General features: G+C 41.2%; 1 protein-coding gene across 3 annotated transcripts in view; it reads left to right on the forward strand.

The window, feature by feature from the left end:
* Positions 1-768: 768 nt before the first annotated feature.
* Positions 769-27,268, forward strand: part of TACR1 (tachykinin receptor 1) — a 217,175-nt gene continuing 190,675 nt past the window's right edge. For all 3 annotated transcript variants that reach the window (XM_066593021.1, XM_066593020.1, XM_066593019.1), the window contains exon 1: positions 769-1,504. In XM_066593021.1, the coding sequence (XP_066449118.1) occupies positions 1,119-1,504 (386 nt within the window). In that variant the 5' untranslated portion in view covers positions 769-1,118. The remainder of the gene's footprint in view (positions 1,505-27,268) is intronic.

The following is a 27,268-nucleotide window of genomic DNA, read 5'->3' on the forward strand; positions in this document are numbered from 1 at the left end:
TTGTTTTAAAAAAAAAACACCACATCTGTATGTCATCAATTGGTCATCTGTATTTGCCTCCGTAGTTTTATTCTTTTCTATTGGTCAAATACTGATCTGTATTTGCCCATTAGAAAAGAATACAAATGGTGAGGCAAATGCGCAAAAATTCGATCATGCTGCATTTTCAAAAAACGGATGTAAAGAATATGTCCATGTGATTAGCCCTATAGATTTACATTAGCCCTGTATTATAGTCCCCTCAACACCGACCTAATATGGAGCAAAGATACGCTTGTCTGAAACCAGCCCAAGTATCACTCTCTGGGAATACTGTAATGTGTTCATAATACTAACCTTTATTTATATGGCACTAACATATACCATAGCGCTGCATGAGCCAGAGATATAGGGAACACAACCAATGAAAAACCAATAAGAACTCCTTGCGCATTAGAGCTTACAATCTAAATGCAGTGCTTTTTACAGTGTAGCAACTACATATAAGAAGTCATACACTGCATATGTAAAGAACAAGCTTTACAGCGATGCAATGGTTAACATGGTCTCAGCTGTGGGGATAAGGGGTGCAGGATGTGACAGTTCTTGCCTTTGCACCCCACAGAGAGCCTTTACCATATGTTTGCAGTCTGTAGACCCAAGACTCACCTCTCCGCTCAGCAGCAGCAGCCTCCTATAGACATGCCCACTGTCACTAATGCCCTCCCCTCTCAGTGACACTGACTTTAAATCCCATCTCAGCCTCCCATAGTAGTAGAACTCTGGAAACATGAATTACAGAGAAGGCATCAGCAGAAGAAGGGGCATCAGCAGCACCAGTGCTCTGTAACTAGAGGACCCTGCAGCATTTCCTGGCATCAGTTCCTGCCTATTACAAACCTGACTCTTCTCCTCCCAGCAGCTGCAGCAATTACCCACATTTTGCACTGTGACATCAATATCCTAATATCCTTCTGTAGGAACCCCTATGGATGCATGAGGAGCACCACAGCTTGCCAATGGGACTTGTCCTACTCCATGTAATGAGCCCCTCCAGCTGATTATACCTGGACTGTAAGTTTTTTTTTTTTTTCTACAATTCTTTTTCTTCCTTTGGAGGCTGTTGATAGACTTTAACCATGAATATCTCAATAGAGAATGATTCAGACTATAATTCCACAAATGGCACTGAAAGTGGCATTAACCCCTTCCTCCAGCCACCCTGGCAAATAGCCCTTTGGGCTGTAGCCTATTCTATCATAGTGATTGTCTCAGTAGTTGGGAATATCATTGTCATGTGGATCATTTTAGCCCACAAACGAATGAGGACTGTCACCAACTATTTCTTGGTCAACTTAGCTTTTGCTGAAGCCTCTATGTCAGCCTTCAACACTGTGGTGAACTTCACCTATGCCATCCATAATCACTGGTACTATGGACTGATCTACTGCAAATTCCATAACTTCTTCCCTATATCTGCTGTGTTCACCAGCATATACTCCATGACAGCTATAGCTCTGGATAGGTGAGTGATGTTTAGTTTAACTTGGACTAAAATGGAAGTGATCGAGAAAATCTGCATTGTATGGAATATGTATGTAATACTCAAGAAGAAGTAAAGTACAGATGTAGCAGAGCTATATATTTCTTTCTGTTTTCTGGGACTGAATTGTTTGTGCAACTAATTAGGCTGAGATAATATTTACCTGCAGTCCTATGTAAAACCATACTGTGATGAAAATGACATGCTCAGCTCTGCAATACCTAACACTTTGCTTAGCTATGTTACTATATCAACATCTATCTATCTATCTATCTATCTATCTATCTATCTATCTATCTATCTATCTATCTATCTATCTATCTATCTATCTATCTATCTATCTATCTATCTATCTATCTATCTATCTATCTATCTATCTATCTATCTATCTCCTATCTACTATGTATCATATAAGCAAACTGTATGTACCAGATGGAAGGGACAACAGTTGGCAGAGAATGTTTGCAAATTCATGATATTGACTCATGAGAGGTGGAAGAGAAAAGCATGTAAGGGAATTGGGCAAAGACAGACATATGCCTCTCAGGCATGAAGAATTGCATAGGGGTTGGGGGTTTATATCAGGTAACAAGCTGTCAGTCAGTGACTCCAGCTCTTCGTAGACATGGACATATGTATCATTATATGTCTATGTGTCATGCCATTTCTGTAGTATGTCACAAATAGGATATATGACAAGGTGCGTCCTAAAGTGTACAGAAGAAATGATGCAATGATCTTCGAATAGATAAAGCAGAGCCGAGTTTGTTATGTGGCACAATTCTTTTATTGATAGCATAATGTGTTACACAGGACTGGAGTTAAACATACTGAAATGTCTTAGTGGGTTTATCTATCATAGTGCATAAAAGTAACAGTCAAATTACAAATTCAGCTTTGCTTCACCTGTACTGGGTGTCATAAAAATGTTACCATACGTTATTTATAATGTATATCTGGTGGTAAGGCTGCTGGTGACAGCTCTTGGCTTTTAGACATTTTTGGCACTTTTAGGGCACCTTCACGCCGTGTATATTTAGCCGTTTTTGGCAAATTCCACACAAGCATGTTGTACAGTACATGTCAAGGGCTTATCAATATGCGTCCGATACCAAATAATAGCAATATTGAGGCAAAAACAGAAAAAATAGGTCTTGCTGCGTTAAAAAGAAAACAGCCGTGAAAAATCCGACCATGTGAATAGATACTTAGATTTACATTAGCTTTGTATTAGGACTGCAAACCAAGGACTAAATACGGAGCTAATATACGCCCGTCTGAAAGTGGTCCATATCTTTAGAAAAACGTCACTGATTTCAAGTGTTTTCCATAGCAAGTGTTATTAATGGCATTTTTCATTTTGCGACACTTTGTACATGCCTGTATGTGGGGTATCTACCATCCTGCAGAGCAGCCTATGGATTAAATGCTAGAAAAAACTCTGTACCAAGAGCCTGCTGCATTTTCGAAAAGGACGCAACCTAGCATAATACCTGTGTCTTTAAGACATTGCTGGCACTTGTCAGAAGTGCAAGCATTCCATAACAGAAAACGTGTGCCAGCTAAGTCTTCTGCCTGTGTAAGGGCTTCTTCACACGACCGCGTTTGCATAGGTATTTGCACACGTAAAATCTGTGCGCACTAAACACCGAGAATGGGAGCCATTGATTTCAGTGGGTTCATTCTCACAAGCATGCAGTGCGTGTGCAAAAACAATAGGACCTGCTCTATTTTCCTACGTTTTACGCAGCAAAAGTGCCATAGAAGTCTATGGGAGGTGCGAAAATACGCAAGGGGAAGAGTGTGACACTGCGCAAAATGCAGGAAAAAGAAGACAGCTGCATCTTATTAGGCTTTAATAGCCATTAAATTCCATGGAGAGGGTGTGATCTAGGCTTGCGTGCGCAAAAATGACAGTAATTATACACGCACAGTACAGTATATTTTATTTCGTGCACACGCAAAAAAATAAGTACCTGCTTTATCTTTCTGCGTATTGCGCAGCAAAAGCCTATAAAAGTTTATGGGAGGTGCACAAAAGAACAATACACGGCGCAATTCTATGAAAAACAGAACACATCTGGACCTCATTAGATTAAATAGCCTTTTAAACCAGGATGGGGGTGCTTTGCACTTGCATGTGAGCATGCCCAGCGTGCGCAAAAAATACGGTACTATGGGTCAATACGCACACGAAGCAACCTGCGTAAATACATTGCACTGATGTGAGCGTATTTGTGCATATAGTCGCCTGAATAAGCCCCTAGACCGGTGTCACATGGGTGTAAGTGTATTTACACATACATTTGCGCAATGAAAATTGTATGACTGCCCGCGCATGTACACGTTTCACTGTACTTTACACGCGCGGACGTTGTGCAGATTCGTGCGCACTTAACAACACGTGACCATGCTCCCATTTATTGAAATGGGCAACTCAGTTAATTCAATATGTGTTTTTCTTCGCGCATAGATACGCAGTGAAATAGGACTTGTGCATTTTATTGCGCAAACTAAATGCGCACGCAAAATACACTTATGTAACTGAACCCATTGAAATCAATGGGTTCTATTCACTACATATTGTGCGTGCAAAACGCTGCGCAAATACGTTTTTGTTAAACAGGCCTTACGCCCATTGCGCAAATCCGCGTTGTAAATGTGCGCATAAATGCGCTTACACCCTAGTGACCCCAAGCTAAGGATACATTAAAACGTAGCGGATTTTGGTGTGCCACATATTTAGCACTTTGGATTTTGGTGCAGATCCTCATCAAAATCTGCACCATTTGGGGTGGCGAGCGTATGCGAAAAAACACGAGCGTGTGCAAAAATACACGAGCGTGTGCAAAAATACATTTTGCGCATGAACGAGGTTTCAAGGGGACCATAATCAGGGTGTTGTGCCATATCTGCGCATATTACTGTAATTTTCGTGTATGCAAGGCCAGTTCGCAGGCATGTGACACAACCTTTCCGTGGAACCTAATGGCTATTTAAACCTTATAAGTTCCATCTGTCTTCTTTCCCCTGCCTTTTGCGCAGTGCCACACCCATCCTCTTGCGTATTTTCGGACCTGCCATAGACTTTGCATATACGCTCGTGTGAAGAAGCCCTGAATAGCAAATTTAACTAACCGAGAGAATGGTAGGGAGTTTGGCAGAATGCGGATGCCACTTACAGAGCCTATATCCTGAATGAAGAGGGAGCGGGCTGTTGTGATGGTTTCCAGCACAAGCTGACAGCCCCTCTGCCTTCTCCATTCATAATTCAGGTACCGTAACCAGCGCTCGAATTCTGCCAACTATGCTGACAACTAAAATTGTGACCGCTCTCTATTATCAGAACTGCTCTCATTGTAAGTGTTGCAGCTAATTGTTGCTCTTCTACTTCCTAAATATTTGGTTGATTTCTTGTAATATTTGTTATTTTTGTACTGTATGTTTATTACTTCCTCTGATTGTAGATCATTAAGGTGCCTTTTACTGGCGTGATTTCGTCGTCTGAAGCATTGCTATGGAAAGCGCCGGCCCTCCTGTCCAGGAGCGGAGAGTCATTGCGATTCTCCGCTTGCGGCGGGCAATTCGCTGCATGCTGTGAATTGCCCCGATTCTCCTTGGTCAGCCTATCTATTAGATTAGGCTGACTGGCGGAGAATCGTCTGCGGCTCCTGCTCCTGAGCGGCGGCTCCCGCGGCCGATACCGCAACGCCCGTGGACAGGGGGCCTAATGATAAAGGTTACATACAAAACCTGTATTATTAACATTAACCATAAACATCATTCATAAAACAGTATCCAGGCTCTCCTTCACCCAGGGCAAAGATTCATATTGCTGCCATAACCCTGTGCCTCAATATCCTAACTATGGTAGAGTGGCATGTTGGCATTACCCCCTGCACCACACACCTGAAGCACAAAGCGCTACCAGCTTCCCCAAAGTGATGTATCTGGTTATATTTTAGAATGCGTCCGAAATTTCATGCATATGCAACTATCCTAGTAACATAAATCAGATCCATGGGGAGCCGAGTTGTGTTCATCATTTCAATAGCGTGTGATTTATGCCATGGGCTGTGAGACTTCTATAATGGAAATCCTTTGAGTAGCAATCTGTGAGTATCAGCAGCAGAGACGATGGAGGGTATTAGCTTAGTGTAATCCACCTTTAAGGACAGTAAGTGTACCCTCAGTAGTCTATAAAAGGTTTGGTGAAGCTACTGTATTAGGCAATCCCATAAAGGGCAATTTCTCCATCACTTATATTCAGGATCATGTTCCTTGCAAGCTGCATGCTTTACTACACCCAATGGATTAAGATGGTGGACAACTCTCAGTTTACTGTAGTTACGGTTTGTGTTTGAGTATGTCTATATTAGCAAACCTTACTTGTGAATGGAGATGCTTTAAGAATATCTTTGGATGTTAGTATTTATGCAGTTTCCCAGTGTTGGTTTAGTGTCCTAGGCAGATAAGGCCAATGGCGCTCTCCCCACCCATAAAATAAATCTGGAACGACTTTAATAAAAGATGTAAATTCACCTTAAAAGTGGATTTACCAAAGAAAAATTTACATTTTTAATATTATATTCCCCAAGCCACCACTTGACCTTCCTCACCATGTATCCTTCTTTATCACAACTTGTCCCTCCCTTTACCATCCTCATGTGCCACCACTTATCTCCCTTTCCCCCTCTCTCCATACACCACCACTTGTCTCCCAATGCTCCCTCTCACCATTTATGACTAATTGCCTCCCCCCTCTAGAACCCTGTGCCAACATCACCCCCCTTCCAACTATGTTCAATGTCCCCCTCTCCCAACTGTCACCACTTGTCCCTTACTCTGTCTCCCTACCTCCTTGTGCCAACATTTGCCCTCCCCTGTGTCAGCTCTCCCTATGTTCCACCACTTACACCCCCCTCCCAATGAGCACTTTCTTCCTAATGGAAGCGTTCATTGGTGCACTGTGGCCTGATATGAGATGGCGCCCTCGACAGTCACCTGTCTCTTCTTACCCTTCATCCCAGCCCTGCAGTTTCCTAATACATGGGACAAGTACTCTAAATCGTTGCTGCCCCTAAACTCTTTTAATACCTTTATATGCATGTGTCAACAGATACTTATATATAAGGACATAGCAAGTGTAATTAGTCTAACATGCATCTATAATGATCTACTTATTAGTGCATAACCAAGTCTACACCAAGTACAGACCTCTCAGCTATCTAAAAGTACAGACATTAGAAATGTATTGCTAGATCCAGCCAATCTGCAACCAATCTCATGGGACGTGCAAACAGTCTGATGCTTTGGTGGCGCCAAGACTGACAAAACTGGCTGCACTGATAAACATATATATCATGTATATGATTTTCATGCCCGCAAAACATTAAGAAAACAAGGCCATCTGTAGCAAAAGTGATAAGTGCTAAGCAATGTGTTATCGCATGGGGAGATATGTGCAGTATCACTGAGCAGCACCTTGCGAGTTCAGTTGTGTTCTTCGATAAGCGGCGTCTTGTTGTGAGTCATGGATCTGCATCTCATGTGTTGCTATGTGATATACATTTACTGGACTCCTGGAATTGGCATATTGGAACTATAACTTGTTGTGTAACCACAGATCTGAGTGGAGCCGTCCCTCACTGCCGGCTTTTATGTGTCTGCTTTGTATGTAAAGCTGTATATTTATTGGCTGAAGATTTCTAAGAGTTCTAAGTGACAATTGTGTTCTTGCCATAGTGACTGTTACAATGTGTCGAGTTGATTATGACTCCTTGTGACAGTGACAAACCATCTTAATAGCCATGTGCCACCACCCATACCATACAGTATGCAGAATGTGGTCAAGGAAGGATTTCCAGACAGAGTATATGCAAATATAAAGGTTTAATAAGAATAGTCAATGCGCTCCTTGTAAAGTGAATCTATGTTATCACTATACAATGAAAACAGATTACGCTGCCATACTGTACACATAGCTAATGCAACCATATGGTATACAGAAATAATGCTGCCATACAGTACACATAGCTAATGCGACCATATGGTATACAGAAATAATGCTGCAATACTGTACATATAGCTAATGCAACCATATGGTATACAGAAATAATGCTGCCATACTGTACACATAGCTAATGCAACCATATGGTATACAGAAATGATGCTGCTATACTGTACACATAGCTAATGCGACCATATGGTATACAGAAATAATGCTACCATACTGTACACATAGCTAATGTAACCGTATGGTATACAGAAATAATGCTGCCATACTGTACACATAGCTAATGCAACCAAATGGTATACAGAAATGATGCTGCTATACTGTACATATAGCTAATGCGACCATATGGTATACAGAAATAATCCTGCCATACTGTACACATAGCTAATGCGACCATATGGTATACAGAAATAATGCTGCCATACTGTACACATAGCTAATGCAACCATATGGTATACAGAAATAATGCTGCCATACTGTACACATAGCTAATGTAACCGTATGGTATACAGAAATAATCCTACCATACTGTACACATAGCTAATGCGACCATATGGTATACAGAAATAATGCTGCCATACTGTACACATAGCTAATGCGACCATATGGTATACAGAAATAATGCTGCCATACTGTACACATAGCTAATGCGACCATATGGTATACAGAAATAATGCTGCCATACAGTACACATAGCTAATGCAACCATATGGTATACAGAAATAATGCTGCCGTGCTGTATACATAGCTAATGCAACCATACAGTATACATAAGTGCAATGAGGAGGAGAATTAATAGCTCGACGGTCGCACAAGCGCTCTGCTGCTCCACTCATTTTCAGTAGAACTATAGGGATAGTGCTTGGGTGTTTCCATCGGCTGCCGACTCGGCAGACATGCTCAGCCAGTGCGACGTCGCTGCAGGTGGGAGAAACAACCCTGCGATAACAAGCAGAGGAGGACACAGAACCCCTGTTTTCTGTATCTTGGGGGTAAATTGTAATTTCGGTACAACCCTCTTAAAGGGATTGGCTGCTTTAGAAAACCCACTTTCATATACTCTACTAGGCAATTCTGAGGGCTCCTTCACACGGGCATATTCGTGTAAACAACATTAGCGTGCGCAATGCGCAGACAACAAGGCCTATTGATATGAATGGGCTCGTACACATTTTCCGTTTTTGCGTGTGCATTCCTAGCATGCGCAAAAAAAGGACATGCTCTACTGTGTGTGCATTTGTACATCCACGGTCCCCACTGAAGTCTATGGGGCGGTATGAAGAAGCTTTGAAGAGGTAGTTTTAAGCGCGCGTCTGCTGCATATTACTGTTTTTGCGCACGCTTGGCCAGTTTATATGTGCCTGTGACACATCCATGGATTAAAAGGCTATTAAGCCTCATAAGGTCCAGATGTGTTCTTTTACCTGCGTTTTACACAGGGTTTCACGCTTCTCCTTGCATATTTGCCCCCCTTCCATAGACTTCTATGGGGCCTTTGCTGCACAAAATACAGGAAGGTCCTACTTTTTTCTGCGCGCGCAAAATGTGCATGTAAAACGCGTTTGTGGGAACAAGCCCATTGAAGTCAATGGCTTCTATTCTCTGTGTTTAGTGTGCATAGATTTTACATGCACAAAAACCACCCCCAGTTACAGACGTGTGCGGAAGCGTGTTATCTGCTGGGCACAAATGAACATGCCCTGCATGCACAAAAATACTATAAAATAGGCAGTTATGTATACAAAAAAGGCTCATTCATAGCACAAATACTCTGCGGCGCGCCAAAAACCCCTACACCCGTGCGAAGGAGCCATTGGGGTCAACTATTGTTTGAATGAACGAAATAGCGGTTGCTCATACAGTCTGTTTATACAGGCAGATACATCATTGGCTTGTTCAAAAGAGAATCTTCAGTGTTTCACATTGGCTGTATAAGGGCTCATTCACACGAGGGAATTTGCGCAGCTAACTTACACAAGCAAAAAAACCCACGACTAATGGAAACGTTCAGATGAAGGAATTTTAGCCGCGCAAAAAAAAAAAATTGCACCTAAAAAGATAGGACTCAGCGCCTGAAATTCAGCAACTGGATAGGTCATGACCTATCTTTGGTGCACGATTCGCAGGAGGGTCCATAGACTCCTATGGGAGCTGGAAAAAAAGGGAGGGTAGCAAGTTCTGCCCTCAGCTAAACCCAGAAGTATTGTGTCCCCACAGGTAAGAAGGGAAGCCACGAGTCGGGGCGGGGAACCCCTTCATCTCCACCATCGCAGGGATGAGAGGACTCCCCGGGGGAACTCTGTTATCTCCTGGGCAGTTCCCTTCGTTGCGGGGATGAGGGGACACCCCTGGGAGATGAAGGGAAGCCCCTGACCGATTATCATTCACTTTCGCTCGTTTTAACGATTTCTTGAACGATAGTAGTTCATCTGAAAGTACCTTTAATAGAGAGCAGCTCCTTCCAACTACACGAACAACCCATTGATATGAACAGATACTGTGTAATGCTTATATTCTCCTATGGTGGCGCTGCAGGCATATTCAACACCTACTTTTAGGCTACCTTACATAATACAGCTGATTGCTCTGCATAGGGACACATTGTAATCAGTTTCCTGTCTAGGGACCCTTCCAACAAGTAGGGATTGTTCTAAGCGGGTCACCGCTTGGTACCTACCTGACCCAGGGCATCCATATAGACAGGTGAGCATGCGGATGAGTAATAGGAAGAGTAGCATCTCCTATTCCGCAGCTCATGCCTGCATTGTATGCGCGGACACAGCAGCACATCTATATTACCGGAGAGCACAGGCTGTCTGATACAATATTTTCTGCGGTTCTCTGCTTCAGTTAATCTCTTTAACTAATGAAATTGGTCTTTTTACACGAAGCATTCTCCAGAGGAAGGCTTGTTTAACCCCTTGGACACAGAGGAGCGGCTTGTCAGCCAGGCAACAGAGCGGAAAGCAAATCTTCAAACCAGTTTGCCTCATCAATATATAATTATCTCACGCCTCATTTATTAGTGCGACGGGGGAGGCGCAGAGCGCAGCCAGGGATGCTTTATATTTAATGGAAGGCATTCCTGGACTTACAGTATGGGGGCGCTGTATAATAAGGGGGGCACACTGAAGAGGTCTCTGCATCGAATTCTATATTCATCCATTCCAAGAGACATAATCTGATCTCAAGGAGCCGCTGCTAAGGATATCTGACAGTGTTTGTGTCTGTTTGTTCTTCCTAATAGTGTACAAATAGCAGTATGGTTTAGTAATGTCTAATTTTCATAAGCAGTCATCCATAATAAGAGCGGCTTTAGAATGCTCCGATTATATTACTGGAAGTGCCGTTTTATCAGTATTGTTCCATCTCCCTTATTTGCATATTACCCAGAGGAGTATGCACAGCTTTATAAATCGCCTCACTCACCTTCTAGGTGCTCTCCCTAAGGAGAATCAGTAGCATAGTGATAGAAGGATCCGGTTTAAGGTTGCATGCAGAATCCCGCAGCGTAATCTATCTCATATCTATCTATCTATCTGTCTGTCTGTCTGTCTGTCTGTCTGTCTATCTATCTATCTATCTGTCTATCTTATATCTATCTATCTATCTATCTGTCTATCTTATATCTATCTATCTATCTGTCTCTCTGTCTATATCTATCTATCTATCTATCTATCTATCTATCTGTCTGTCTGTCTGTCTGTCTCTACTTCTATATATGTTAAATGTATTTTTAGCCAGAGTACGGTATTTTGAAAATAGTTTTGTTGTAAAATTAGCAAAAAGGGACATTTTACAATAGTCCAGTATTAGGGCCCCTGGTGGTCAGGAGGGAAAGCCTGCCAGATCAGCACTTTTATTACAGTGTGCAACTGCTCTGAAGATCACTTGCAAGCAGGACCGGATTAAGGTTGGGTGATACTGGGAAAATTTGCAGGAATAGGACATCATAGTACTAGGATCCCTGGTGGTCTGAAGGGAAGACCTGCAAGGTCAGCATTTTTACTACATTACTGCTCTGGGGACAACTTGCCAGCAGGGCCAGATTGAAATTGCTTGATGCCCCTGGGAAAATTAACAGAAAAGGGACATTTTACCATATTGGTACTAGGGCACTTTCACACAACAGTTTTTATGTTCAGTGTTTTGTGAGCCAAAACCAGGAGTGGGTCCAAAATACAGAAGACATACAAATCTTTCTATTATACCTTCTCTGCACTCCTGGTTTTGGCGACACGGCATTGCCGCAAGAAAATAGCAGCAATATCACATCACTGGTCCGTGCGATATCTCTGCATTTTCTTGTGATACCGCGATTTTGTAACGCTACAAAGTCGCGCGACTTTGTAGCACTACTTGTGAGGATTTTTGGGGGGAAATGGGGGGTCTAGAAATATAAGCCCTTCCCCAAAAATAAGACCTAGCTACAGGAAATTTTAAAAAGTATTCATCACCCAGAAGCGCTGTCTGGCTCCGCTGCAGCTTCATCCATTCATCGAGTACAAGCTCTGATTGGCTAAGCATCAGTCAATCAGAGGCAGCGCTTCCAGGAGGCGGGGACTTTTCAATCCCCAGCCAGAAGAGATGAAGAAGAACACAAAAATTTACGCAAACTCACCTGTGTATAAGAGTCCTTAGTCTGAGGGGATTGCAGGTCAATGTTGAAGTTGGTGTCCTTTCCAAATTTTGCATCAATACACACAAGCAAATGTGCGCTGTGATCTGGCATCAGCCTGTGCAGTCATTGTGTAAATGTATCTCCATTGAAAGTCATTCATTCCACTCACTTGCTTTTTTTTTTTTAAACCAGCCTGCAATAAAACCAAGGGTGTAACATTTACAGCAGTTTACAAATGAAGTTATCTGCAGTTTATCTAGTTTAATTGAGAGATTTGACTAATTAGATTGATGTCTATGAAAACATGAAGGAGATCAGCTCTTTAATCAGATCTTTTAAGCACATCATCATGTTGAGGATGAGACGCATACATTAAAATAATTTCTGGAGTGGAAACGAATAGGCACTATTTGTAGCTTATTAGGAAACTAAAGGCAAAAAAAGGCATATTGGGCTACATGCAGTATAGAAGAAGCTTTCGGTGCTAACTGTAAAACCTTTTAAAGACGCACTGAACCTAAAATACAAGTGGCTACGTTTTTCTAAATTTTGACTTTCATTAAAACTGAGAAGAGACCAGAAAATTGGGCATGGATTGGCAGGAGCCATAGATCACACCACATAATTCAAATGAGGAAATTGCAAAATGCAGGACCAAATATACAGCAGGCTGAAAAAGCTTTCCAAACAGATAGAGATTTCCAAATGTGCCTCATTCATTAACTAATGCAGGCCTTTTAATACATGACACACAATTCTCGCTATCTCCTCCATATAAATACACCGGCGGAAAAAACCCCGCTAATAAATGTCAACTATTGAGGGAAATTTATTAAAACAAAATGTTCCTGAATTCTAGTGGAAATTGCAGCAAAAATTGGAATACATAATGTATTTATTACATGTCCCTGATCATTTGGATATCTAATGTATCTATAAAAAGAGGCTAAGAGGAGTCATAAAATGTGCTCCTTCTCTTGCTAAACTGCCCCTTTTCTTAAAACTGTCAATGTGAAAGTGACACACATCATAAATTTGGTACGATTGACACACGAATAATGGTGCATTATGCTTTTTAAATCACCCCAAAACCCACCTACACGAGTATATGATCTGTAGCCACTGACTGCCAAGAAACGGTGAGCATAAAGGGAAGTTTTTTATATAGTTTTGCACCCTCCCACATCTAAAGCTATATAAAATATAAAGCACTATACTCACTGTGAGGACAGAGCACCACTTTGGTGCTTCGGTGCCACGGCATCTGGCAGGTGAAGTCATTGGTTCTGCTAGTCTGGTGACATCCTGTAAACCAGTCATGTGGACTACTAACGTAGAAGAGCAGTCAGACTATGGAACTCTCTGCCTGAGGACGTGGTGATGGCAATTTCGATAAAAGAGTACAAGAGGGGCCTGGACGCCTTTCTTGGGTGATACAATATTATATGTTATAATTAGGGATGAGCGAGTATACTCGCTAAGGCACATTACTCAAGTGAGTAGTGCCTTAGCCGAGTACCTGCCCGCTTGTCTCTAAAGATTCGGGGGCCGGGGAGCGGCGGGGGAGAGCGGGGAGGAACGGAGGGGAGATCTCTCTCTCCCTCTCCCCCCCCCCCCCCCCCGCTCCCCGCCGCAACTCACCTGTCACCCGCGCCGGCCCCCGAATCTTTAGAGACGAGCGGGGAGATACTCGGCTAAGGCACTACTCGCTCGAGTAATGTGCCTTAGCGAGTATACTCGCGCATCTCTAGTTATAATCATTAATTACTTCAGAAGAGACGGTGAACGGGGATTATTTCGACTGCCAAATTGGAGTCAGGAAGGAAATTTTCCCTTAAAAATGTGGACAATTGGATTCTACCTCACTGTTTGTTTTTTTTTTGCTTTTCTCTGGATCAACATTGGGCAGTAATAGGCTAAACTGGATGGGCATATGTCTTTTTTTCGGCCCTACATACTATGTTTATGGGATGTTACTGATGATGTCCCTTGCAGGCCTCCTATTGGCTGTAGCAGTCATGTGGGTAAACAACCAAATGCTGCAGACCAAGTAAACTAAGCATCAGTGGATGGGTGCGTTGGTGGAGCAGCAGCACAGCAGCAATGAGGTGACTATAGATGTTATTTCTATTTAATACATGACTTATTCCCCCACTGCTATCAATGTGTGCATTGATAGAAAAACCCCTTCAAAGGCTATAGACATCTTGGGGGTGGGAAGTATTTTTGCATGTATTTTGTGCTGACAATCATTTTTATAATAGGGTTTGATAAAAAAAAATGTTACAGTTTGTCTTCTGCAACTTCTACATATCACTGTATATAGAAACTGCAGGCTGAGTCTCAGTAGATCATCAGTTGACTTAATTTTTAGCCCTTACCTTTCCTTTTTTGTCTTTTTTATCATCACCACAACAAAGATAAACTTTGCTATGGTCATACGGTAAATCAGCTGATATGAAGGTGCAGGACAGGAGAGCAGAGCGAAACTAAGCCATCAGTCCAGCTTCACTGACAGATCTTCTATTGAGTCTTAGGGCTCTATCCCACGGCCGTCTGATATACGCTATGATCTGATGCATTGGATTTCAATGCATCAGATCACATGGGCGTATTCCTGAGACGTAAAAGCGCCCGACCGGCCAATATAGCGCCTGGTATTTTTACGTCAGGCCCCAAAGATAGTCCTGGAACTATCTTTTGGGCTGGAATACATGGGAGCCCATGGCAGTGGCCGGAGGTGGGAGGGAGTTTTGCATTGTGGCTGCTAAACTCCCTCCGTCTGCTCTCCTCCCCTTGTGCAGGCTCACTTCTGCTCTCATCCCCGCTGGCTCTTTGCAATGGGAGGAGGCAGGATGGGACTTCGTTTAGCTCAGCCCCTGCACTGCCCCCTCCCATTACAAAGAACGAGCGGAGAGGAGAGCAGAAGTGAGCCTGCAAAGGGGAGGAAGGGGAAAGGGCCACTGCATGGTAGTCTTGGCCTTTATGCGCTGGGACCCATGCCGTCTGAACGGGCACACAAACGTTTGATTTGTGCGCCCATTCACCAGTTTTATCCCTCCCAATGTAGCGTATATCGGCCGGCCGTGAAAATTGTACAAAATTGTTCAAAGCCTTTAAGTTGCATTGCATTAAGAGGTAGCGGAGGTGACTGGGTCAATGATTGCTCTCCTTCTTCCTAAATCATTGACTTGTTCCTTGCTCACCTTTTCCTGTTGGATACAAGAAGTTCCCTACTGTTAGCCCCATGATGTATCAGGGCACTTGGAATAATGTCTGTATACTATGAAATCACTTTCCTTTAGTATTCCCCATAATTTAGACAAATGTTGCCCACAAAATGACATAACAATTCCAAATAGGCCTTAAATATTGGTTTCCCACCACGGGCACAGATTGCATATTGTTACAGTATTCTATCATTGTCTGAACGAGGGTTTTCGGCTGGTGTAATCCCCTGTGTTGCCAAGTAAAAAGGAGATACAGCCCTATGTGCAAGCACAGTGCCACTTTGATTTTTGGCCCAGCAATGTATAGGAACTTGAATGAGGTTTTCTTTCAGTCCTCTATTCAGTACATGGTTGGGATGAATGCTACGTTGGATATAAGTAAAGTACCTTCAGCCACAGCCAGGAGCGTAACTATAGAGGATGCAGGGGATGTGGTTGCACCCGGGCCCAGGAGCCTTAGGGAACCCATAAGACCTCTGTTCTCCATATAGGGAGCCCAGTACCATGAATAAAGCATTATAGTTGGGGGCCCTGTTACAGGTTTTGCATTGGGGCCACAGCCCTATGTTCTTACCATCATTGGGGGATTTTTTTGGTTAAGCACCCACTTATCAGACATTGTTGGCATTCTATGGCTTTATCATCCATATTGGGAAACCTGTCCCCATAATGATATTGACCTTAACGTTACGGAGAAGTTATAGTGTTTCTTGCTAGTGTTTGAAGCATACTGTATTCTGGTACAGCAATTACTTCTACCCTTGCTTTGTAGTCCAGTAAGGGTTAAGTATGTACTGACACGTCCTTGTCACTTAATCATTGCGCTAAGCTGCGGCACAGTGTTTGGAAACCCTAAGGCAGTTACCATTTTGGTGTTCTTGTTAAAGCCTTACCAATCAGTCTCAATTGTAGATTTCTATTTCAGTGACATATGGTCCCTTGTTAAAAGTGTCTTCAGGTCTGTCCTGCTCACATTGCTCAGTGCTCTGCTGTAAATTGCAGGGCTAAATATGTAATCAGTTTTAACAGGACTAGCACAAGATTGCTGAGCTGGAATCTGAATGCAAGATGTGGAAAAGTACAGAAGAAATATATATATATATATATATATATATATATATATATATATATATATACAGGTGTAGCAGAGCTGAGTTTGTCAGTGCAAGAGATGAATTTATAAAATGTGTTCCTATTTGAGGTTTTCCATAGGAATGCATGTAGATCTGCTGAGTTCTCCCAGCAATTAATATTCATAAGATATGCAGTTCACTCAGAAATGTGGCCTTTTACATTTGCAGTATAAATTCTATCTATCTCATTTCTATCTATCTATCTATTTCATATCTATCTATCCATCTCATATGTATCTATCTATCTATCTATCTATCTAATCATCTCATATCTATCTATCTCATATCTATCTGCCTAATCATATCTATCTATCTATCTATCTATCTATCTATCTATCTATCTATCTATCTATCTCATATCTATCTGTCTAATCATATCTATCTATCTCATATCTATCTATCTATCTATCTATCTCATATCTATCTATCTATCTATCTATCTATCTATCTATCTAATATCTATCTATCTATCTATCTATCTATCTCATATCTATCTATCTATATATCTATCTAATCATATCTATCTATCTATCTATCTATCTATCTATCTATCTATCTATCTATCTCATATCTATCTATCTATCTATCATCTATCTATCTATCTATCTATCTGCTATCTATCTATCTATCTGCTATCTATCTATCTATCTATCTATCTTTCTTCCTATCTATCTATCTTTCTTCCTATCTCATATCTATCTATCTATCTATCTCATATCTATCTATCTCATATCTATCTATCTATCTATCTATCTATCTATCTATCTATCTATCTATCTCATATCTATCTTTCTTTTTATTTCATATCTATCTATTTCACATCTATCTATCCATCTTATATGTATCTATCTATCTATCTATCTATCTATCTATCTAATCATCTCATATCTATCTATCAGACAGAGGCTGGGGGCAATAACCCCCCCCCCCCAACCCCCCTCCACTTAAGTCCACTCAAACAGATCTTCCTCTTTGCTTTGTCTCCTTGCTTAGTTTTGGTGCTTTATCTAGTGTTATGAGCTTGGTTCTGGTATTGTATCTATAAACTGAGCTTGGCTGTGGTGCTGTATTTCTGTTATGAGCTTGGTTCTGGTATTGTATCTACAAACTGAGCTCAGTTCAGTTGTTGTATTAATGTTTAGAGCTTGATTTTGGTATTGTTTTTATGTTTGAAGCTTGATTCTGGCTCTGTATTTATGTTATGACCTTGGTTCTGGTGCAGTATTTATTTACTGAACTTAATGATGTGCATAGACTGCTTTCTTATTGCTTTCTGCCCAAGCAAAATACAGTAAATCAGACTGCCTATCAATGCAGTATATATTGTTTTTTTAATGGGATAGGAGGTTGCCAAAAAATTTTCTAATCTAAGGCCAGCACTGGTTTTCCTTCTCTTGCTCTTAGTTTCACTTGCAGAAGTGCCTAGCTTCCCTCCAGCAATCACAGTGGTTTTCGCCTGACAACTCCATCCCTTTGTAGTTACAGCACTGTATCCCATTTTTCAGTAGTTACAGCAGTGACATCGCCAAACCCGGATCACAAGTGTTCCTTCTTCAACTAGTAGTCACAACAGGGCCTCCTTTCCCCAGTATCAGTGCCATCCTCCGCACATTGGTCACAGCACTATTTCTTTAAGGCCCAATGTCCACTGGGAAAATAGATTTATTAAATCTGTGCGGGTCTCCCGCACGCGTGATCCGCAAATAAAATTGCACATAGGATACCATTGACCACCTGCGGATAATTAAATAGCCGCAGATGGTATTTTAAGCGATTTGCCCGCATAGGAATTAAAACGCAGCATGCTCTATTTTAACGTGGATCACGCGCTGATGGGCTGATTTTTCCTCTATCTCAATTGATCTCCTGCATGCAAAAAAATGACAAATAATAGTGCATCCGCTGTGGAGATCCGCAGCAGAAATCTGTGCGGGTAATATTTTTCTGGTGGACATGAGGCCCGAGGCCTATCGCCCACGGCCGGGCCGGATTCAGACTGCGGAATCTCGCAGCGGCATCAGACCCAGTGCCCCTAGAGACCCCATACTCACCTCTCGGGATCCACAGCGAGAGTCTCTGCTGGCGAGCTGGCGCACATGTGCAGTGCAGTGCATGACGTGCCAGCGGTGTGCAGTGATGCGATTTCCCGTGACACTTCCGCTGTGCTCACAGCGGAAGTATCGCGGGACGAAACGGCTTCCATTGACTGCAATGGAAGCCGCCCATGCGTTTTTACGCACAAATTAGAACATGCTGCGATTCTCCCCCGCAAGCAGAAAATTGCAGCCGATTTCCGCTTGTGGGCATGGGAGAACCGCTTTACATGACATGTCTATCGAGGGTTATTGCTGTGGAATTCGCGGTGGTTGTCTGGTTGCGATTTCCGCAGCAATAATCTGTCCGTGGGCATTAGCCCTTAGGCTTAAGGCACGCAAACGTAGTCCGTGAAAAAAATGGACAGCACTCACATACCGTCTGTGTGCTGCTCGTGTGCTGTCTGTAGTTCATAAGCCCATGGCTAAGAAATGCAGAGAAAAAGAATTGGGTCTGTGTCAGTTTTTTTTTTATCTGACATGAAAAATGGATGACATACTGAAGTAAAAAAATTAGCACATGGATTACGTATGGAGGCGCGCAGGGATGAAAAAACGTCAGATTTTTTGCAGATGCAACACGGATAAGTTCTAATACGGCCTAAATGCATTGGCCTAAATAGTAGCCACAGCCGTATAGCACTTTTTCAGTGAAGTCTTTTTCATTGTACAATGTTCTGCTACTTACTTGTTTTTGGTACTTTGGCACCCGTACCAAAGCCGTTAACCGCAAACTCTTCCTTACAACAAGAGGCGAAAATCCTTCTACAGACAAAGTGTTTTTCACAGCTGAGAGTTTCTACAATTGTGTCCTTCCATTTAGTCATCTGTAAGCTAAATCAATCAGCAACGTAGTAGTACTAATAGTTTGCTACAATGTAACGGTAAGTAAGAAGTATCAGCCTGGAGTCCAGTAGTTTAGCACACATGCCCACCCGCTTTGTTTCATTATGGACTACTTTTTTCCTGTTCATTAGCAGATATTTTACTGTATGACTTGTACAGCTCTAGACTACACAGTAATCCATACAGTACATGCATGTGCTTATATTATAATTGGCAGAATTTCTGTAAAGTCCTAGAATATTAGAAGTCTACCAGAATCTTAGCAGGAGGGGCCTAGTAGTGATACCATTTGCAGTAGGGCATCATTTATGGCTTTTAAAATACAAGGCAGCTACTACAGAACCATTTTGGAACAGGTAGGTGAAATATGAAATCAGCCTTATACTGAATGACATGAATTCACAAACAGGTTCCCGAGCTCAGTGCTATGCAGCTCTGCTCCTCCAGTAACTGCGGCAGGTATAATCATATGCAGCCCATGCTGTCTGTCTTCATGAAGAGAAATGTGAAGGCTTCAAATCAGTTGATTAGCATGAGGCTCACTTTTCTAAAAAAAAAAAAGAGGTTCTGCAGTACCTCATATATTTTGCGCATTTCAGTGTTCTAGGAGGGACATCACATTCTCTTTTCTTCCTTCTTTTCTTCATATCTTCCTTCCAGTTCCTTCCTTACCTACCTTCCTTCCTGTTCCTTCCCTCATTCCTTCCTTCATTCCTGTTCTTTCCCTTCCTTCCTTTTCTCCATTCCTTTCGTGTTCCTTACTTTCCTCGCTTCCCCTCCTTCCTGTTCCTTTCCTCACTCTGCCCTTTCTTTCTTTCTTTCTTTCTTTCTTTCCTTCCTTCTTTCCTGTTCCTTCCGTCCTTTCCTTCTGTTTTTTTCCTTTCTTTCTTTCTTTCTTTCCTTCCTTCCTTCCGTCCTTTCCTTCTGTTCCTTTTTCTTTCTTTCTTTCTTTCTTTCTTTCTTTCTCTTTCTTTCCCTTTCTTTATCTTTATCTTTCTTTCTTTCTTTCCCTTTCTTTCTTTCCCTTTCTTTATCTTTCTTTCTTTCCCTTTCTTTCTTTCCTTTCTTCCTTCTTTCCTTCCTTTCCTCCCTCTGCATCCTTCCTTCCTTCCTTCCATCGTTTACACTTTCTTCTTTCATTCTCTATGCGTGCATTCACATGTGGCAGAGGATGCCGTCACAACCAAATCCACACCACAACCCACAGGCTTTGCATGTAACTTTTGGCATGGGTTTGCTGTGGATTTTGCTCTTAGTAAATCTGCAGCAGTCCTCCAGCAAATCCTGCATGTAAGGCCTCCAACACTCTAGCTTTTTTTCATCTGAGTGTCGGGTGTAAAAAGAACGGACGACACGCAGACAGTATACAGATCCATAATATTCAGTGAGGCAGCGGACACTGCATGCACTATTCTTGTCCATATCACAGACCAGAATTAGGACATGTAAATACATGTGAGTTTGCGGGCAGTCTGTGTATCAGGCAGCACACGGACAGGTGCCCTGGTGGTATCCTATGTTGGTTGCTCCCGAGACTCTTGGACACAACTCAGGCACATGGCTTCTGCACCATGGGGGGATGCCAACCCCACCTAGGATATTAAGCCTACTATTAGATGTGTGGTAGTTGGTGAGCCCCTTTATAGATTTTGCATCGGGGGCCCTGGAGCTTCAAATTATGCCACTGCCCCCCTCTGTTTTCCCTACAAAATGGATTGACATTCTTGCACTTGAATGCGCCCTCTGAGCCCCATAACTTTTGCTAAAACTTAAGATACTTAAGCTATATCCACATTATCTAGACTATCCTACCAAAAATAATTGGACGTCTGAGCAAGAATCAAGAGTAGTATTTATTTCCATATGGTAATACTTAGTGGGGCTCCTTTAGCCCTAATGATACCAGATATTGCCTGTGGCATACTTTCTACTAATTTCGGATACACTTCAGCTTGTATTTCCCTTCATTCGTCCTGCAAGTATCTAGTAACTTCTCTCAAAGAAAATGGATTCTGCTTGTTTTTCCTGAGCCCACGTTCCAGTTCATCCCAAAGATGTTCTGTAGGGTTCAGGTCGGGGCCTTCTTTAGCCCTAATGACATTGAATACTCTCTGTGACATACTTTCTACTAACATCTAATACACTTCAGCTGATATTTCCTTCATTTCTCCTGCAAATGTCTGGCAAATTCTCTCAGATAAGATGAACATTGTTCATATTTCCTGACCCAATGTTCCAATTCATCTTATAGGTGTTCAGTAGGGTTCAGGTCGGGACTCTGTGCAGCCAGTCCAATCATGGAACATCCATATTCCCAAAATAATGTAAAACAGTGCTGGATTTGTAATAAGGTGCCTTGTCTTGTTAGAAGTATTGCTGACTATTCCCAGAGTATTGTCACATTGTCAGCAGCACATTATTGTCTGAAATAGCAAGGTACAAATCCCTGTTCATGGTTCTTGTCACTGCATCCAACGGACTGAGAACACGCTATCTAAAATATCTCCATACCATAGCAGAACCTCCACTGTACGTAGCTGTTGGCACGATATACTCAAGCAAGAGTGTTCCCCAGGTATCCTACACACCCAGGTACAGCCATCTGTTTTGAGTAGCATGACTCGTCACTCTATAGAATGCCCTTGCATAGCTCAACTATCCAATGATGACGCTCCTTGCAGCACTGTAGGTAAGCCAATGTATTGTGCTTCATTATAGACGGCTTATGTGAAGCGGCATAACCCATACATTTAGGACATGTAACATGCTAATAATACATAATCGATTCTACTGATAGGAGTGTCCAAATACTTTTCTATCCATCTATCTATCTATCTATCTAGCTATCTATCTATCTATCTGTCTCAATGTCTATCCATCTATCTATCTATCTATCTATCTCATATCTATCTATCTATCTATCTCATATCTATCTATGTATCTCATATTTATCTATCTCATATTTATCTATCTATCTCATATCTATCTATCTATCTCATATCTATCTATCCATCTATCTCATATCTATCTATCTATCTATCTATCTATCTATCTATCTATCTATCTATCTATCTATCTATCTCATATCTATCTATCTATCTCATATATATCTATATCATATCTATCTATCTCATATCTATCTATCTTTCTATCTATCTCATATCTATCTATCTCATATCTATCTATCTATCTATCCATCTATCTCATATCTATCTATCTTATATCTATTTTATATCTATCTATCTATATAAATATCTATCTATCTCATATCTATCTATCTGCTATCTATCTATCTATGTATCTCATATTTATCTATCTATCTATCTATCTATCTATCTATCTATCCATCTATCTATTTATCTATCTAGCCATCTATCTCATATCTATCTATCTTATATCTATTTTATATCTATCTATCTATCTATCTATCTATCTATCTATCTCATATCTATCTTTCTATCTATCTATGTCATATCTATCTCATATCTATCTATCTCATATCTATCTGTCTGTGTATCTCATATTTATCTATCTATCCCCTATCTATCTATCTATCTATCTATCTATCTATCTATCTATCTATCTATATCATATCTATCTATCTATCTATCTATGTATCTCATATTTATCTATCTGTCTATCTATCTATCTATCTATCTATCTATCTATCTATCTATCTATCTATCTATCTATCTATCTCATGTCTATCTATCCCATTTTAGCAGTGTTTACCCATAGAGAAACTCACCCACTCCCCCTGACAAATCCTGTATATGTTAAGAATAATAGTAGAAATTACCCTGGTCCCAGCAGGACGGCTGTATAGCCCTTTACTATAAGCAGTGTGTGCGCTGTCTGCATAGAGTGTTATTACACTGCACAGATTATATGTGATCGCAGACATTACTCTGCAACTCGCCAATTCCCAACACCTTCTCCAGCACCTGGAAAGTGTCCTGTCTCTCCTCTGCTACTATTATGAAAGCAAAGTGAAGTTATTATTATTTTCTATCGCTCAGGAGCAGCACGGAACCGACAGTGTAATATATACTGCAAGTTTAATGTGCGCCCAGTGGGGGTGAGAGCATGCGGTCCCGCAGTACACAAACCAAGATTGTATCTCTGCCTTTACCATCTGTTGTTCTGCTACATTTCTACAGCTGAGAAACCAACAGGGAATAGTTTGGGGAATAATATTTTATAGGGGACATTTTACTAGAAAATGTGCATAAAAGTCGTCTTTGCAAATATGGACATTAGCAATAGAAAGTGGACAATAAAAAAATAATACTTTATTTGTCATATGATACATAAGCATGGCGGCAAGTGTGAACAACATTCAGCTCCATCTTTTATGCAATCTACAGTTGCAAGAAAAAGTAAGCACAGCCGTTCGAGTTACCTGGATTATTATCTAAGCCACAATATAGACAAGCACAAGTTTGCTAAACTAATAACATACAAACCCTAGTATTGTTCATGTCGTTGTAGTTGAGCACATTTAGTAACATCCACAATGTGAGGAAATAAGTTTGTGAACCTCTTTGTTAATAATGACTTCTCTAAGAGCTAATTGGCTAAATGTGTATAAGGTTAGGAGAGGAGATTAGAAGTGTGGGATTCACGAGTGCTTTGCCCATGAAACAATGGTACATAAAGCCTGGTTACTGACAAATCTGCTCTTATCAGGAAAGATTGTATAGAATGAACCATGCCTCCAAACAAACAACTTTCAGAAGACCTCGGAAAACATGTTAGACCTCTTTTACAACTGTGCTCAATATTTCTATTGCTTGACTCCATTATAGGAACAGAACAACGAAAACAACATACTTATAAGTGCTGAATTTGGCACACATTGAACACTAAAGGCACCTGTTGAACTTTAATGCCTATGATAGGATTTGTCAGGCTTCCATCATGCTACCTTGCATTTTTTTGTCAAGGATTCTGTACTGGATCTGTGCCAGAGGCTTAAATGCCCCCCATAAACTGTAGAATGTTGTTCAAAGGAGAAAATACCCATTAATACAATATTTGTGACATTTTAGTGTTGGTTATTACATTTTGTTACTTAGGTTTCGTTATATTTAATGGGAATCTGTCACCACTTTTGCACCCTTAAACCTGACTTCATGAGTAAAACAATGAAGTAATGTACTTTTGAAAATATACTTGTTAGTATGCCTTGATCAAAAAGTATACTATACTTTTTGATCAATGCATAACTTTAAAAAGCAATATAAACTTTTCCCGTTGGGCATGGTAGTTTCCGGGAAACAGTCCAGTGGGCGGACCAGACTGCCGCCCCTGGCCGAACTATGTCCCCTTAACACCATTCTTCTCTAGCACTGTGGCATTGTGACATATGATTATTTACCTTCATCAGTAAATGTAAGAATAGCCAATTGCACTTGAAATAATGATTTAGGATTCAGTAGAGAATTATACTGTGGACAGAGAATCCCAAAGGAAAATGTGAACTTCCCCTTCCTCCTGGTGCAAGATATCTGGGATCCCCAAACTTCCCCCTATCGCCTCCAAACAACTTGCCCAACACTTTGAGGTTAAGGAGGGAGCTCAGCATCAACACATTCATTACCCAATACCAATATTATGATCAGCACGTGGAGCTTAAGGTTTTGGTTCCCTACCTTCAGGTATTATAGCAGTAGCTTGCTTCTGACAGTGTAGAAAAACAGTATTAGTGAATCAGTGTTTGTGACTGGAGGAAATGGCAGTGAAAAATCAAAGAAGTGGTGCTGTCTAAATTCTTCAGCTTTTCTCCTTTTTCTTGCCACATTTCAACTGCTGAGACTTCGACCTGCTATGTCTCTTATCTTGTAACAGTGCCAGTTGCTGCCTATAAAATTATACTTTGAGAGCTTTTTATGGAGTGATGAGCACCCATTATGTCTACATTGACAATTCGACATGGTATAAGGGTCACTGATGGGATCAGACAACTGAGACTCCACCAGTGTTGATGATATGTGGGTCCTGGCACAGGGATGACTGGGCATGTGTTGCAACTTCTTCCATTTATCCTGGATGACAGTAGGGTTCACATTGTCAAACTTGCCAGTGTGACTCTTAGAACATGTCTGATTATAATCACGCAAATAAGGATGATGGAACAGTACCTCTGCAGCACCACCTATTGGATGGTAGCATTCCTCCAAATCAATGTCTGACCCTTTATACAGGTCTTTAGAACAATGATTGGGAATTGAAAACCAAGCCAGAATCCATACACAGACAGCTGTTTCGGGGTTTTTTGCCCCTCATCAGTGTATAGTAGGTTTCTGGCTTGGCTAGTGAGGGGCCTGTGATGTGAGTCGGGAGGGGTAACATCACTCCTTAAGGAGAGCACACAGAAGGTAATTGAGGAGTCTTATAAGGCCATTCATGCTCCCCTGGGAAATATATGCAAATAAGGAAGATGGAACAGTCCCTTTGCAGCGCCACCTATTGGACTGATTATAATCAATAACCCCCTTTGCATTCTTGGTTCTAGGTTCTTAGTATAGTGTTGTGTTCTCAATATTGTTTTTTTTTTCCTTTCTCAGTTTTTTAGCCAAGACTATTGAGTAGTCGATTTGAATGCTAAATATTTTCAATTTCTTAAGTTGTAGTGTACTTTTCTCCAAGTGGCTCTACAAAAACAGGACTTTCATTACTGTGGATTTCAGCTAATAAATCAAATATTTAATTAGTCTTGTATTGTACAACTTCATTGAAAAAAGTAAAGTGGGTTACTGACAAAAAGCCATTCTGTCTCTTAAGAATTTTTATAGTGTGCTGAGTATAGAGTGCGGCTGTTCGCTCATAATGCTCTGCGAGAGGAGCACAGAAGGCAATGAGAGAGATAAAAGCTTCTCGTCCATTCAAGCCTGTCTTTCAAAGTAGGCATGCAACTGACAATTTTCGGAAATAGTATTGTTTTTGCATAACAATGTCTGGATTCGTTAAAAGGAATGTTTCCTTCATTATTGTTAATTTACTCTGCACAGACTGGGTTACAAGGTAGTAATTGTGGCTTGTTAAGGGGACTTGTTTTCTGGTAGGGTTTAAAGTGAGCAGGCGACATTCATAAAGTTTTGTCCAAACTCAGATAACTCTTCCCAACTCTGTAGCATTACTTGGTACTGTGACTAGCGCTCGAGCATCCATGATAATTTACTGTTGCAACATCTCTTTTAGTGATGAGAAGCAAACTTAAAGGGAACCTGTCACCATGAAAATGCAGTCCAGCGGCATGTTATAGAGCAGGAGGAGCTGAGTATATATATATATATATATATATATATATATATATATATAGTTTTATGGGAAATGATCCAGAACTTGTTACTTATTCATTTAAAGACTACTCATTCTGAGCTTAGAGGTCCAATGGGCGGTCCTATCAGTGACTGACAGTCCTCTGTGTATAGGTTTGCAAAAACAGACAGCTGTCAATCACCGATAGGACCGCCCACTAGACCTCTAAGACCAGAATGAGCAGTCTTTAAATGAAGAAATTAAAAATTATATTGATTCTTTTTTCATAACTCTGTATATCAATCTGCTCCATAACATGATGCCTGTTAAATAAATTGCATGTTCAATGTGACAGGTTCCCTTTAAAGGGGTATTCCAGCCTAAAACATTTATCACCCATCCATGTAATACGTAATATATGTTAGATCCATCTGCACATTGGCTGCTTCTGTCAGTGCCATAGACTTTGGATGAAGCAGTAGTTTGCATGCTCGACCACTACTCCTATCAAGCTCCTTTCTACCTAGATTATGAGGTACTGAGG

The sequence above is a fragment of the Eleutherodactylus coqui genome, chromosome 2 (genome assembly GCF_035609145.1).
Source record: "Eleutherodactylus coqui strain aEleCoq1 chromosome 2, aEleCoq1.hap1, whole genome shotgun sequence".
NCBI classification, from domain to species: Eukaryota; Metazoa; Chordata; class Amphibia; order Anura; family Eleutherodactylidae; genus Eleutherodactylus; species Eleutherodactylus coqui.